Source organism: Ceratotherium simum, chromosome X (assembly GCF_057802395.1).
Source record: "Ceratotherium simum simum isolate JZ-2026a chromosome X, ASM5780239v1, whole genome shotgun sequence".
In the NCBI taxonomy this organism is placed as follows: domain Eukaryota; kingdom Metazoa; phylum Chordata; class Mammalia; order Perissodactyla; family Rhinocerotidae; genus Ceratotherium; species Ceratotherium simum.
This window is the reverse complement of record NC_141940.1, coordinates 30,743,351-30,755,565: the sequence shown is the minus strand read 5'-3', so window position 1 is coordinate 30,755,565 and position 12,215 is coordinate 30,743,351. Positions and strand designations below refer to the sequence as shown.

At 45.4% G+C, this 12,215-nt stretch overlaps 1 protein-coding gene across 1 annotated transcript in view; it reads left to right on the top strand.

The window, feature by feature from the left end:
* Positions 1-362: 362 nt before the first annotated feature.
* Positions 363-12,215, top strand: part of IL13RA1 (interleukin 13 receptor subunit alpha 1) — a 54,333-nt gene continuing 42,480 nt past the window's right edge. Inside the window, exons 1-2 of the mRNA XM_087427283.1 lie at positions 363-582; positions 7,470-7,609. Coding sequence (XP_087283409.1) covers positions 504-582; positions 7,470-7,609 — 219 coding nt within the window. The 5' untranslated portion in view covers positions 363-503. The remainder of the gene's footprint in view (positions 583-7,469; positions 7,610-12,215) is intronic.

Genomic DNA, 12,215 nt, shown 5'->3' with positions numbered 1-12,215 from the left:
AGAGGCCGACGACTCGAAGCCGCGTCTCCAGACTCCCAGGCCAAGGCTCTTTCCGGTAGACGGCCCTGCCCGCTACCGGCCCTGCCCGGGTGCCCAGCAGGGCACGGCCCTTGGCACCTCCGAGGTCCCGCAAGTCTGCACGCAGCGGCGACGCCGGACAGGGGTGGCTCCACCGTGCGGAGGGCGGGGACCCGGCAGGCGCGTGGGCTGGGCCGCGACGTGGGCGAGGAAGTTCTGTTTGGCCCGAGCCAGGACTCCGGAGGGGCCCGAGGCGGCGCGGCGGCAGGGCCAGGGGTCTCGCCGCGGGAGCCGCCGGCGCCCCGCTCCCTGGGCCCGCCCGCGCTCGCCGGCTGGGTTACCTGCGGCCAGTGGGCGGGGCGGCCCTTCCCGTCCGCGCCGGCCCCCAGCCTCCAGGGCGGCGGAGCCGGGAAGTGGGAGAGGGAGCTCAGGAGGCGGAGACTGCCGAGGCTGCAGCCCGGCCGGGCTCCGAGGCGAGGGGCTGCATGGAGCGGCCGGCGCGGCTCTGCGGGCTGTGGGCGCTGCTGCTCTGCGCCGGCGGCGGGGGGGACGCCGCGCCCACGGGTGAGTGAGGCCCCCGGGGCCCCGCGCGGCGGCGAGGGGCGGCAGGGGTCGCGGCCGAGAGGCCCACGCAGGCGCTGCGGGCCGCGGCGGGGATGGGCGCTGGGAGCTGTCCGCCACGACCGCCCGCGCCCGGCCCCCGCAGCCTCCCGCGCCGGGCTCGCGGTGGGGGCCCCGGGAGCGGCGGGGCTTTCCCGGATCCCGGGCGGCGGGGACGGCGGCGGAGCCGGAGGACGACGACTTGCCGCCGCACTTCCCTTGCGTAGTCGGGAACAGCCAAGGAGCCTGGCGCCGGGGCCCGGACCGAAACGTGCCCGCGGCGTGGAGGGCGGCGGGTCAGGACCCGGAATGTCGCCTGTGAGCCCAGGAAGGGATGAGGGGCCAGGAGCCGGCAGGGACGGCGACCGAGGTCCGGGCGATTTGGGACCGCGCCGATGCGGTGAGGGGGTGGGAGCTGAAGGGAACCTCTAACGATCCCAGTCCCAGTAGAGAAAGGACGTGAGGTCACGGCCTCCTTTGGCGTCCAAGCAATCCTTTGGGAAACCCACAGCGGCATCCGGACCAATGCCTTTTTCTTTATATATATATAACCTTTATAGTTTGGAATAATTTTCGCTTTACAGAAAAGTTGCAAAAATAGTACAGAGTTCGCGGATACCCCTCACGCTGTGCGGCAATTTGTAATCAACCCGGCAGAGTTTCTGTCAAAAGTTGGGGGCTAATGACTTCTCACGGACAGCTCGCGGCATGCGTGGCCTTTTGGACATTTTGGGTGAAGATACTAGCGTTGATAGATTTTATTATTACATTGACACAAACACCCATAATTTGCTTCTTGCGTGTCACCAGTGTGTTGTGCTTTGAAACCCAAGTTGAAACGTTGGTTAGGAAACCTTGATGCCCTCTATTGATTCAGTCAACAAAACGTATGCAGAGTCTGCTCTGTGCCAGGCAGTGTTCTAGGGGCTGAGGATTCAGGGGTGAGGAAAACAGATCAAGTCCCTGCCCTGTGGAGCTTATATGCTATTGGCAGAGTCAGAGAGGGGAAAAAGAGTAAAATATAAGGTATGTCAGATGGTGCTAAGTACTATGGAATAAAACAAAGCCGGGAAGGGGTTTGCCAGTGTAAATAGGGTGGAGTGAGAAGACCTTACTGAAAAGCTGACGTTTGAGTGGAGACCTGAGGGAGGTTTGAAGTTCTCAGTCAATAATTACTCAAGTGTCTGCCTTGTTTAGTATTGAGCCAGGCTCTGTAGGTCGCTTAGAATGTTAGAGTGTACAGCATAATCCTTGCCCCCAAGGTGCCTCTAGTTCAGTTGGGGAGACCTGATCCCATAATCATAGGGGAAACAGTCCAGAGGAGGGAAGGGACTTGTCTAGAGTCACCCATCTCATTAGTTTTCTGATTTTCACACTGCTACTCCAGCACTCTCCCTCCTACAGACTCCCTCTCACACACAGCTGAAACAACAGCTGGCCTTCTAGACGACGATACGGTCACGTGCCATATCACGATGTTTCTGTCAGTGACAGACTGTATATATGATGGTGGTCCCATAAGATTAGTACCATATAGCCTAGTTGTGTAGTAGGCTATATCATCTAGGTTTGTGTAAGTACACTCTAGGATGTTCACACAACAACAGAATCGCCTAATGACACATTTCTCAGAACGTGTCCTGTCGTTAAGGGACTCAGGACTGTACTGGCAACCCCCAACTTAGTAAATTTTTGTTTTTTTAAAAATTCCATTCAGATGTCTTTTTCTCCAGGACGCTCTTTTTTTTTTGGCAAGGGAAAGTTCACCCTAAGCTAACATCTGTTGCCATTCTTCCTCCTTTTTTTTTCCTTCCCCCCGCCAAAGCCCCAGTACATAGTTGTGCATAGTTGTAAGTTCTTCTAGTTCTTCTATGTGAGCCGCCACCACAGCATGGCTACTGACAGACAAGTGGTGTGGTTCTGCACCTGGAACCGAGCCTGGGCCGGCGAAGCGGAGTGCACCGAACTTTAGCCACTAGGCCATCAGAGCTGGCTCTGACTTTATCAGTTTTGTCACAGCAGTTCATTGGTAACTTGGTTACTTAGAATACAGACACTTTTCTCCCATTAGAAATATTGGTAGAATTGCATTGAGGTATGGTGAAGAAAAATAAGTCAGGTGTCGTGAGTGTTAGTGACCTGACATTTCCCGGCAGTGGGATTCTGGGCTAGTCATTTCCCCTTCCTTGTGCAGCAGTTTTCTCATCTGTGAAAGGAGGAAGTTGAACTCCATAAGTTCTAAGAGCTCTTCCAGCTCCAATCTTCTGAGTGTTTATAAAAATGATTAGGTTACCAGCTTAGTTGAGTCTATTTAGCTTGGTAGCCCACATTGTGGCATGTCTTAACAACAACTAGCATTTATATCATGTTTGCTCTATGCCAGGTGGCATTCTAAGTTTTTGACTCGTCCTATTTCATTTAATCTTTACATACAGTCTATCCCGTAGTCCCATTTTGTATATGAGGAAGCTGAGGCACAGTGAGGCTAAGAGCCTTGCTTGAAGTCTCATAGCTGGTAGCCTGATTCCAGAGGCCATGCCCTTAACCACTGTATTCAGCGCCTCTCTCTATAGAAGTGAGGGGAGTTCTTGACTGGGAGAGGAGCTGGGCGCCTCCCGGAGTAGCAGGGCAGGACTGGTTGGGACCCATGAAAGTATGTACAGGCCATTTGTTGTGAAGCAGATGATCATATATTGGAGATTCACTTTATAATTGCCAGACTGTGTGGTCCAAACAATAAGTACTACAGGCGTTCAGAAGACTGGAAACTGCGAGGGCTGGTAGTTTCATGGAAGACGTAAAACTTGAGCTAGACCTTCAGGAGGGGTGGTTTTTGAGTAGGTGGAGGAGAAGTTATTTCCATTTGGGGGGGAAGAGCGGGAGCAGAGACCCAGAAGTGAGGGTGCGAGTGCTCGTTTGTGGTCAGCGAGGAGCCTGGCTTGGCAGGAGGGTGCATTGGCAAAGTCAGTCCCGGCAGAAGAGCTGCATTTACCCTTGAAGGCCCTGAGTGGGGCGCAGTGGGAAAGAAATGACACTGGAGGAGAAGCAAGCAGGGAGACGCGACTGGATGAGGGGAATCGCTGGAGTGTGAAGCCACACAAGAATCTGGGGTTGAAGGTGTCCACTAGAAAGATGTGTTGTGAACGCCTCCTGTACAGGACCATGACTTACTGCAGGGCCCAGCAGAGCACATTAGTGTGATTGGGATGTTTAAGAGAGATGTTGCAAGAAAAACTGGAAAGAGGTTGAGAACTGAGTAGATGTAAGGGAAGGAGATGGATGACTCATATATGACTCTTGTGATTTCCTTAACTTTTCCCGAAATATGCATGCCTCTGCTAGCTCCTGTGATTGAACAAGAGAGAGCAAAACTATTAGCTAAGCAACAACCTTATTATTAGAAAGAGCATTGATCATGTTAATTCCTAATTAGAATAGGATGTACTGCTAGATGACCATAGACTCACTGGAGGTTTGAAGTTTCCTTGGGGGAGCTACTTGCGTCTCTCTCTCATTCCCACTCCCCTTTCTGAAGTCAGTGATAACCCTGAAGAAATGGTTGAAATTAGATGCCTAAGGAAAGCTTATCAGACAGAAGGGATACTTGTTCTTTCTCAAAGTCTGTGGGCACATATCAATTCCATTGAAAACCAAAGAAATTGTTCAGAACTGTTTTGTCTCTTCTAAAAGAAAGAAAGCAGATAGCGGGGCCAGCCTAGTGGTGTAGTGGTTAAGTTCACATGCTCCACTTCAGTGGCCTGGGGTTCGTGGGTTCGGATCCCAGGCGCAGATCTATACACCGCTCATCAAGCCATGCTGTGGCAGCGTCCCACATACAACAATTAGAGGGAGATTGGCACAGATGTTAGCTCAGGGCCACTCTTCCTTACCCCCCCCAAAAAACAACAAAAAAAGAAAGCAGATAGCTAACGTTTATATAATACTTGCTCTATGCCAGGCACAGTTCTGAGCATTTTATCTCTGTTAACTCTAATCCTCATAATAACCCTTTCTCAATAGGTTATTATTATCATCCTTATGTTATAGGTGAGAAAACTGAGGCATAGAGAGCTTAAGTAACTTGCCAGCTAGTACATAACAGAGTTGGGATATGAACTCAGGAAGTCTGGCTCCAGAGTCCATGCTCTTAATCACTACACTATACTGAAATTATATGTCTTACATAGAAAGAGCTGTTAGAGACATTTGCAAGTACAGTCACCACTTATTTATGTATATATCTGGATGTATTATACACATATACATATGTATTCATATGTATTTAAATGTTTGGAGATTGTATTAAAGTTTCAGAGTCGGTGAGTGTGAGTGTGTGTGTCTGTGTGTTTTTTTTTTTTTTTGGTGAGGAGGGTTGGCTGTGAGCTAACATCTGTTGCCAATCTTCCTCTTTTTGCTTGAGGAAGGGTAGCCCTGAGCTAACATCTGTGCCCATCTTCCTCTATGTTGTATGTGGGACGCCGCCACAGCATGGCTTGATAAGTGGTGTATGTCCACTCCCGGGACCTGAACCTGCGAACCTGGGCTGCCAAAGCGGAGCACACTGAACTTAACCACTACGCCACCTGGCCGTCCCTGTGTGTGTGTGTGTGTGTGTGTGTGTGTGTGTGTGTGTTTTAAAGTACTATAGGAAGTAGAAAAATCTCAAGAGAAAAGGAAGCAATCATTAGGAAAAAAAAGGGGATGGCAGATAGCCACAAGTAGCCTAAAATGTAAACCAATTTGAATATCTGACTAAAGCAAACTTCAGAACAGATGGGGAAAAAAATGAAACCCATTTGAGAGATTGGAAATAGGGCAGGCTATTGTTCTATTAAAATACTGAGGTTAATAAATAGATTTTAAAAGGTCATAATTACTTGAAAATTGGGGTATGATTTAAGTGAACCACAAATAGGTAATATTTTTATTATCAGGGCTTTACTTTTTGTATGGAAGTGAGAGGTAGGTAGGAAGGTAGAGTGTCAGGAAGTTTGCTGCAGTATGTTTCTGGAAACTGCAGAATAAGGCACATAATCCTAAAGTACTGTAGTCTTCAGTAAGAGCAACGTTCTGATTGGAGGCTCTATCCCTGACAAATGATTTCTCTTCAAAAATATCGTTGATGTGATGTTAGAAGGGCCAAAATGGGATAGCTGTACACTCCTGTCGTCATATAAAATCCTAATGCTAGCACTGTTGCCTGAGCCATAGGGGGTCCCCGGCACTCGCTGGGTTTTAATGCAGTGCAGTAGGAATTCCTCCCTACAGTTGGGCTTTTGGTCTACTTTGCGGAAGAGCTAATGGTAGTAGAGTCGGAAAGAGGGAATGAATATTGACAGTCGAGGGCCTTTGCAGGCTGTTATGTATAAAACTCACTGTTGGGGAAGGGCCTGTAGGGTTGATGTTTTGGGATAAATGGAATTTTTTGTTTACTTAAAGAGGAAGGTAATAGTATTAGTATTGCAGATTCTATAAGAGGCCCAGTGCACTCCACAGTATTTGCATAGAGTATAAAATATAACTCTATCAATTGATAAATTAATATAACTGTAATCCTTAAGTGATTAGTAATGATGAACTTTGCCACTTTAGGCAATTTGGGGGGATTGTTTTTTAAATTAGTTTAATAAACTTTATTTTGGGCTAATTTTCAATTTACAGGAGAGTTGCAAAGATAGGACAGAGAATTCCTCTATACCCTTCACCCAGTGTCTGGGGGATGACTTTGGTAGTCCTGGTCTCAGGAAAGTTTAAATGATGTTTCCTTTTCCTTCCTCTGTGTATCTCCCTGTATTTGGCAGAAGCATTACAACTCCTTTCCCTGATCTTAGGTCCAGAATAATAGAGGCAGTAAATGTTTGGTTGGAGGCAGTGGTGGATTTTCTGTAAATGAAACTACATTTTTAAGACACTGGTTCACAGTTTCTCCTCTTTCCCTTCCCTCTTGAGATTAGGCAAAGCTACGGTTCCAGGTGTTTAGTGTTAAACCTGAGGGGAGCAACAGGGCTGGTAAATCTCTTTCTCAGTACTTCTTTGGAACCATTGAAAAAACAATTACCAGGTTACGTTAGCAAGCACGATTAAAGACGGGCCGCTTAAACTCACTTGCAGAACTGCTGAGATTGGAGGGTCTGTATGGAGTGACATGTGGATCCCAAGTGTAGAGGACCCCAAATTCCTGCAGGAGGTAGACTTAGAAATTTAAGACTATGCTCTTCTCTGTGTTCACACTATAGCAAGTAGTTAGGAATGTGGCCTTGGCGCCACACTTTCTGGGTTTGCATCCCAGCTCTGCCATTTACTAGCCATGGGATGGGGGCAAGTGACTCAACGTCCCTGTGCCTCAGTGGCCTCCTCTTTAAGGTCAGGCTGGTAGCTGCTGTCTCCTAAGGCGGTTGTGAGGATTCAACAGATTAATATGTGGAGAGTATTTAGAACAGTGCCTGGCTCAATAAATGGGAGATATTGTTATCTCAGTTTTCTTCTTCTTTTTTTTTTTTTTTGCTGGGAAAGATTCATCCTGAGCTAATATCTGTTGCCAGTCTTCCTTTTTTTCCCTTCCCCAAAGCCCCAGTACGTAGTTGTGTATCCAGTTGTAAGTCCTTCTAGTTCTTCTATGTGGGATGCCACCCCAGCATGGCAACAGACAGATGAGTGGTGTGGTTCCACGCTCGGGAACTGAACCTGGGCCACTGAAGCAGAGTGCACCAAACTTGAACCACTAGGTTGTCAGGGCTGGCTCATCAGTTTTATTATTCTTGGCCTCTAGGACTTGGAGGAATGGATTATATGAACCACTAAAAACACTGGCTGATGTTGATAAATTTCTTTCTTGTGCTTGATTTGAACAGAGACTCAGCCACCTGTGACGAATTTGAGTGTTTCTGTTGAAAACCTCTGCACGGTCATATGGACATGGAATCCTCCTGAGGGAGTCAGCCCAAATTGTAGTCTATCATATTTTAGCCATTTTGGCAACAAACAGGGTAAGGTAAGTTTTCTGGAACATACTGCATTGATGAGGTAAAGTGAACACTGTGAATTGGAGCCAAGAATAAGCCAAATTCTAATCTTACTTCAAAGCGGGAATTTTATTTTGGTTTGTGTCCAAATTTTACCTGGGAAAATTACAGAAACAATTGTTGACAAAATTGAACATTTGAAAATATTTGCTAATTATATGATAATACAGTTGAGATTACTCTGATAGGAAATACTAGATATCTTTATCTATTAGGCACTCAATAAATAATTATGTTAAAATTGTTCCTATGTTCCTGCCTGTAGCCTTGTATCTATATGACACTTTCAGTTTCTCAGGGAATTTTCACATTTACCATCTCGATAATCATATGCACAGATACATGTGCAAGAACTATGTGATGTAAAAGTAAATGGCCATATGGAAAGTGAAAAAATAGGATGCTGATGGCAAGTGGGGTTGACTTGAAGGCTTCGTGACTCCTGAGGAAAAATGAGGGAAACTTACAACCTTTCCGGTCAGATGTAGTTCACTGATTTAGGTGAATTTTTGTTACAAGATAGGATAATTTCAGGTTCTTTATGATAATCCTATTCAATGGAATTTTCTCTTGTGCCTTATTGGTCTGTAGCTCCTTCTAGTTGACAGATTCTTCAAAGCATCAGATCATCTGTTCAAAACTGTTATATATCTATACCTTCTTTCAGAGTGTGTGTGTGGGTTTGTGCACGCGTGTGTGCGTGGGCAGGGAGGTGGGAGACTTTTGGAGTTGAATTTGTCCAGGATTTTGAGGATGCAGAATGAGAAGTTATTAGTGACAATACTTTGGATGAGTGAATTGTGAAATCACCGTCTTTAAGCAGCTTTGGTGGCAGGAGGAGTCAGGAGAGCTAGGTTCTAGTTGCTGTACCACTCTTAGCTAGCTCAGTGGCCTGGGGTAAATTATTTAACCTCTCTGAGCCTTGGTTTCCTTGTGTGTAAAGTGTGACTCTACTCACTACTCTGTCTTGCTGGGACATGGGAAAAATGGTATGTGAAAGCTTAATAAAGTAAGATGCAACTGGTTCTTCCTCTTGTGGGAAACTTGCTAATCTGCCTTCCTCACCCCTTTCCTGCTGAGGTGTTAATTATGGTTTAGGTGTTAATTGATAAAGAATTGAGGCTAGTCAGAAGTTTTTGCATTTGAAAAGAGGTCCTCTAAATGCGGAAGCCTGTAAGATTTGTAATAGTCTGAGTTCCTCTTTTCACACTGCTGGCTTCCTCTCGCTCCTAAGGAGGGGCCTTAGGCATTTGAAGTCTTAGTGGCATCTTTTGGTAGTTCAGCCTTGAGAAATTCTGGGAAAGACCTTTAAATGCCCCACCTAAGTATCTAATTGAGACCCTGAGGAGAGGTCACCTTTTTTCTAATAGGTCCCTATTCATTAGCCTGTCAACTACACTCAAAGACCAATCAGGTAGACATGCTGATATTCTAGCCTAGAAATGGGGCTAATTCTTAAGGATACTTACAGAAATTTAGACTTAAAAGTAACTTTAGGAGGTAGTGGAATCAGATAGAATTGGGTTTGAAATTTTGTCTCTTCCCCTTTCAAGCTATGTGACCTTGGGCAAGTCACTTAACCTCTCTGAGCCTCTGTTTCCTTGTTTGTAAAATGCTGGGGAGGAGGGCCTAATAATAGTACCTACTTATATGAATGGTGTGTGTATTAAGGAGATGATGTTTGTAATGCACCAGGCACAGACTTAATGTTCAAAAACTGTTAGCTTTTATTATTATTGCTATTGTTAGGTTGAACATTATGAAATCGTCACTTTTATAGGTCATATTTTATGGTTCAACCTTATATTATCTAATCTTGTCCCCTCTATTGTCTTTGCCTCTGAAGAGACCAGATGGAGACCATAAAGGGTGACCTCTGCCTAAAGCCTGCTCATTTATTCCAACCATTTGACAGCGTTTATGGTTATCAATCCCACAGTTGTGATAAACACAGATTATTCCTTCCAAACAGTAAGAGGAGATTTCCTGTCTGGACCTTTTGAAGGTTACCATCCTGAGGTTGAGAACGAATGGGAGGAGTGGTTTTCCTTTCCTCTTTCTGTCCTTTGGACACAGTATTAACATCATCAGACAAAACGGAGGTATATCTATCCTTTGAAGCATACTAAAGCCATGGTGATATGATAGTTTGTACATGTTAGGGGGCTTATGCGAATGTCTAAAGGTGTCAAATTACTAAATGAGATAAAACCTTGAGGTTATTTTCAGTCTTCAGATTGGAGGACCATTAAGATGAAGACAGGGGCCGGCCCCGTGGCCTAGTGGTTAAATTCGGCATGCTCTGCTTTGGTGGCCCAGATTCGGTTCCCGGGTGTGGACCTATACCACTCGTTGGTGGCCATACTGAGGCGGTGACCCACATACGAAATAGAGGAAGATTGGCGCAGATGTTAGCTCAGGGTGAATCTTCCTCAAGCAAAAGAAAAAAAAAAGAAGATTGGCAACAAATGTTAGCTCACGACAAAGCTTCCTCAGCCAAAAAAAAAAAAAATGAGATGAAGACAGGGATTCATAGATGATGTTTAAAAAATACAAGATTGGCTTAAGAGGCTGCCCTCCACCATTGTTTTAGCAATATGTAATAGTTCCCCAATCTGGCAAGTAGAAGAAGGATCTGGCATGGGATTTCAGATAGCTTTCCTCACTGAGAGATAGGCAAGTTGCACTAGGTAACTAAAGTAAAAGACCAGTGTTCCATGCAGGCATCCAGAGAGGCAGAAGCTGAAGCTGCCTCCCACTCTGAGAAGGGAATCTAGAGTTGGGAAAGGTGCAGTCCAGCCAAATGAACATTAGTCCCGAGGGGGAGGGATCAGTTCAGGACTCTGGCTTTGGTTTTTGATAAATTTTCAGAGGCCAGATTCCTTGAGGGGTGGAGCATAATGTCTTACAGCAGCTAGCTACCAGTGGAATGAGTCACCACAGCTGAAAGTCACGAAAGTCACGTGTGAGTCATCACACAGACCTCAACAAGATCTGCTGGAAAGGATTTAGTTCTTTGTCTGATAGAGTTGTGTTTGACTTGGCGATCATTCACAATTAGAGTTCCTACTTGATTCATGCCAGTTTAATATTATTTACCTTGAACTTTGAAAAAGATTTTTAGAAATTATTTTATCTTTCTCCCTACTGTCTCTTTTCTAAGTTATTTTATTATTTATATGCCCAAAACATAAGGTTCAGATTTAGGTACTAAAGTATTTTTTTAGTTTAAAAATATCCATTATAATAAAAATATTTGTGTAGTAAAACTCCTCAGCCCTCTCACTGGAACAATATCTAATGTAATAAGAGAACTGGGATTTCTCCATGATGATTCTACTTTATGGCACTTGACTGTACGTTTTTCCCCTGGTGTCCTCAAAGGGCAAACACAGCTTCCAAACAAGAATTATCAAGGATCCTTGGGTCAAGGTGGCTCCTTCAGGGGTATGTAGGACTTGTGCTTAGGAACTTTGTGAAGTTGGTGAAATTTGCATTCGGAGATTTGCTGCCGTTACCACCGTCCTGGGGCTGGTCTCCAGCTTCACAGGCTGAGAAACCTCATTTCCTTAGCACACATTCATCTAAGTGCCAATTCCTTGCTTTGCCATGAGAGCTATAATGGTGAAACATTCTAGAAAGGCTTCTGTTGGCATAACTGGTATGTTCCATCCCTGTAGACAGCAACTATATGGAAAGCCAAATGATAAGTAGGTTTTCTTGGCAAGGAAAGAAGAATTAGTTGTGAAAATGTACTGGGCTAAGAATAGCTGGGGGCCCTGCTGAGGGTAGGCATAGCTCTGCTGGTGGGACAGAAATACTCAATGTCCATGGAGCTAAATCACCCTCTCTTTTCTCTTTTCTCCCTGCTAGAATTTTGCTCACAGACACTTCTTTTTCTTTTCTTCCAGGGCTGACCAACTAATTCCCGTTTCAGAGTGCTCTCTTGCCCGTGTCTAAGGGCTGTTCAGTCTCTATAAAGTGATTTTTTTTCATATCTTTGCTATGGTTCATTAGTTGTTGATTTGCCAGCTGCCTCTCAGAGGGCATCCTTATGTCCTGGTTTGAGAGTATCTCACAGTTGCCCTCATGCTCAGCTGGCAGCAGGCACGTGAAATGGCAGAGTAGCCCCTGAGGGTGGTAGATAGAGGTAACTGTGATGAATTTTTCCTTTCGTGGCCATCAGCACGTATATGAAAGGAAATGCTATCTCCAACTTGAGTCAGAAACTATTGCAAAACAGGAAGCTCCTTGGAGCTGTGATTAAAAGCAGCTCTGTTCTTAATTATTCCAACTCTGTCACCTTGGGAAATGTTAATTTCCTAAAGAGCCCTTTAATCTCATTATTCTAAATCATAATAACCAGATTTGTGATTTTTGTCTGTATGCTGGCTATAAGTTGGCTTTCTGTGATTCCACAAAGCTTATATACTTTTCAGAATAAGAGTGTGGTATACTCAGTGTATATAGCAATGCTTAAAATTTATATGTATATGTGAGATAGTCAAAATGCTCAAACAGTACAGGAAGATGTTTAATGAAAAGTCTCTCTTTGGCCCTCAGGCCCCCCTTCTT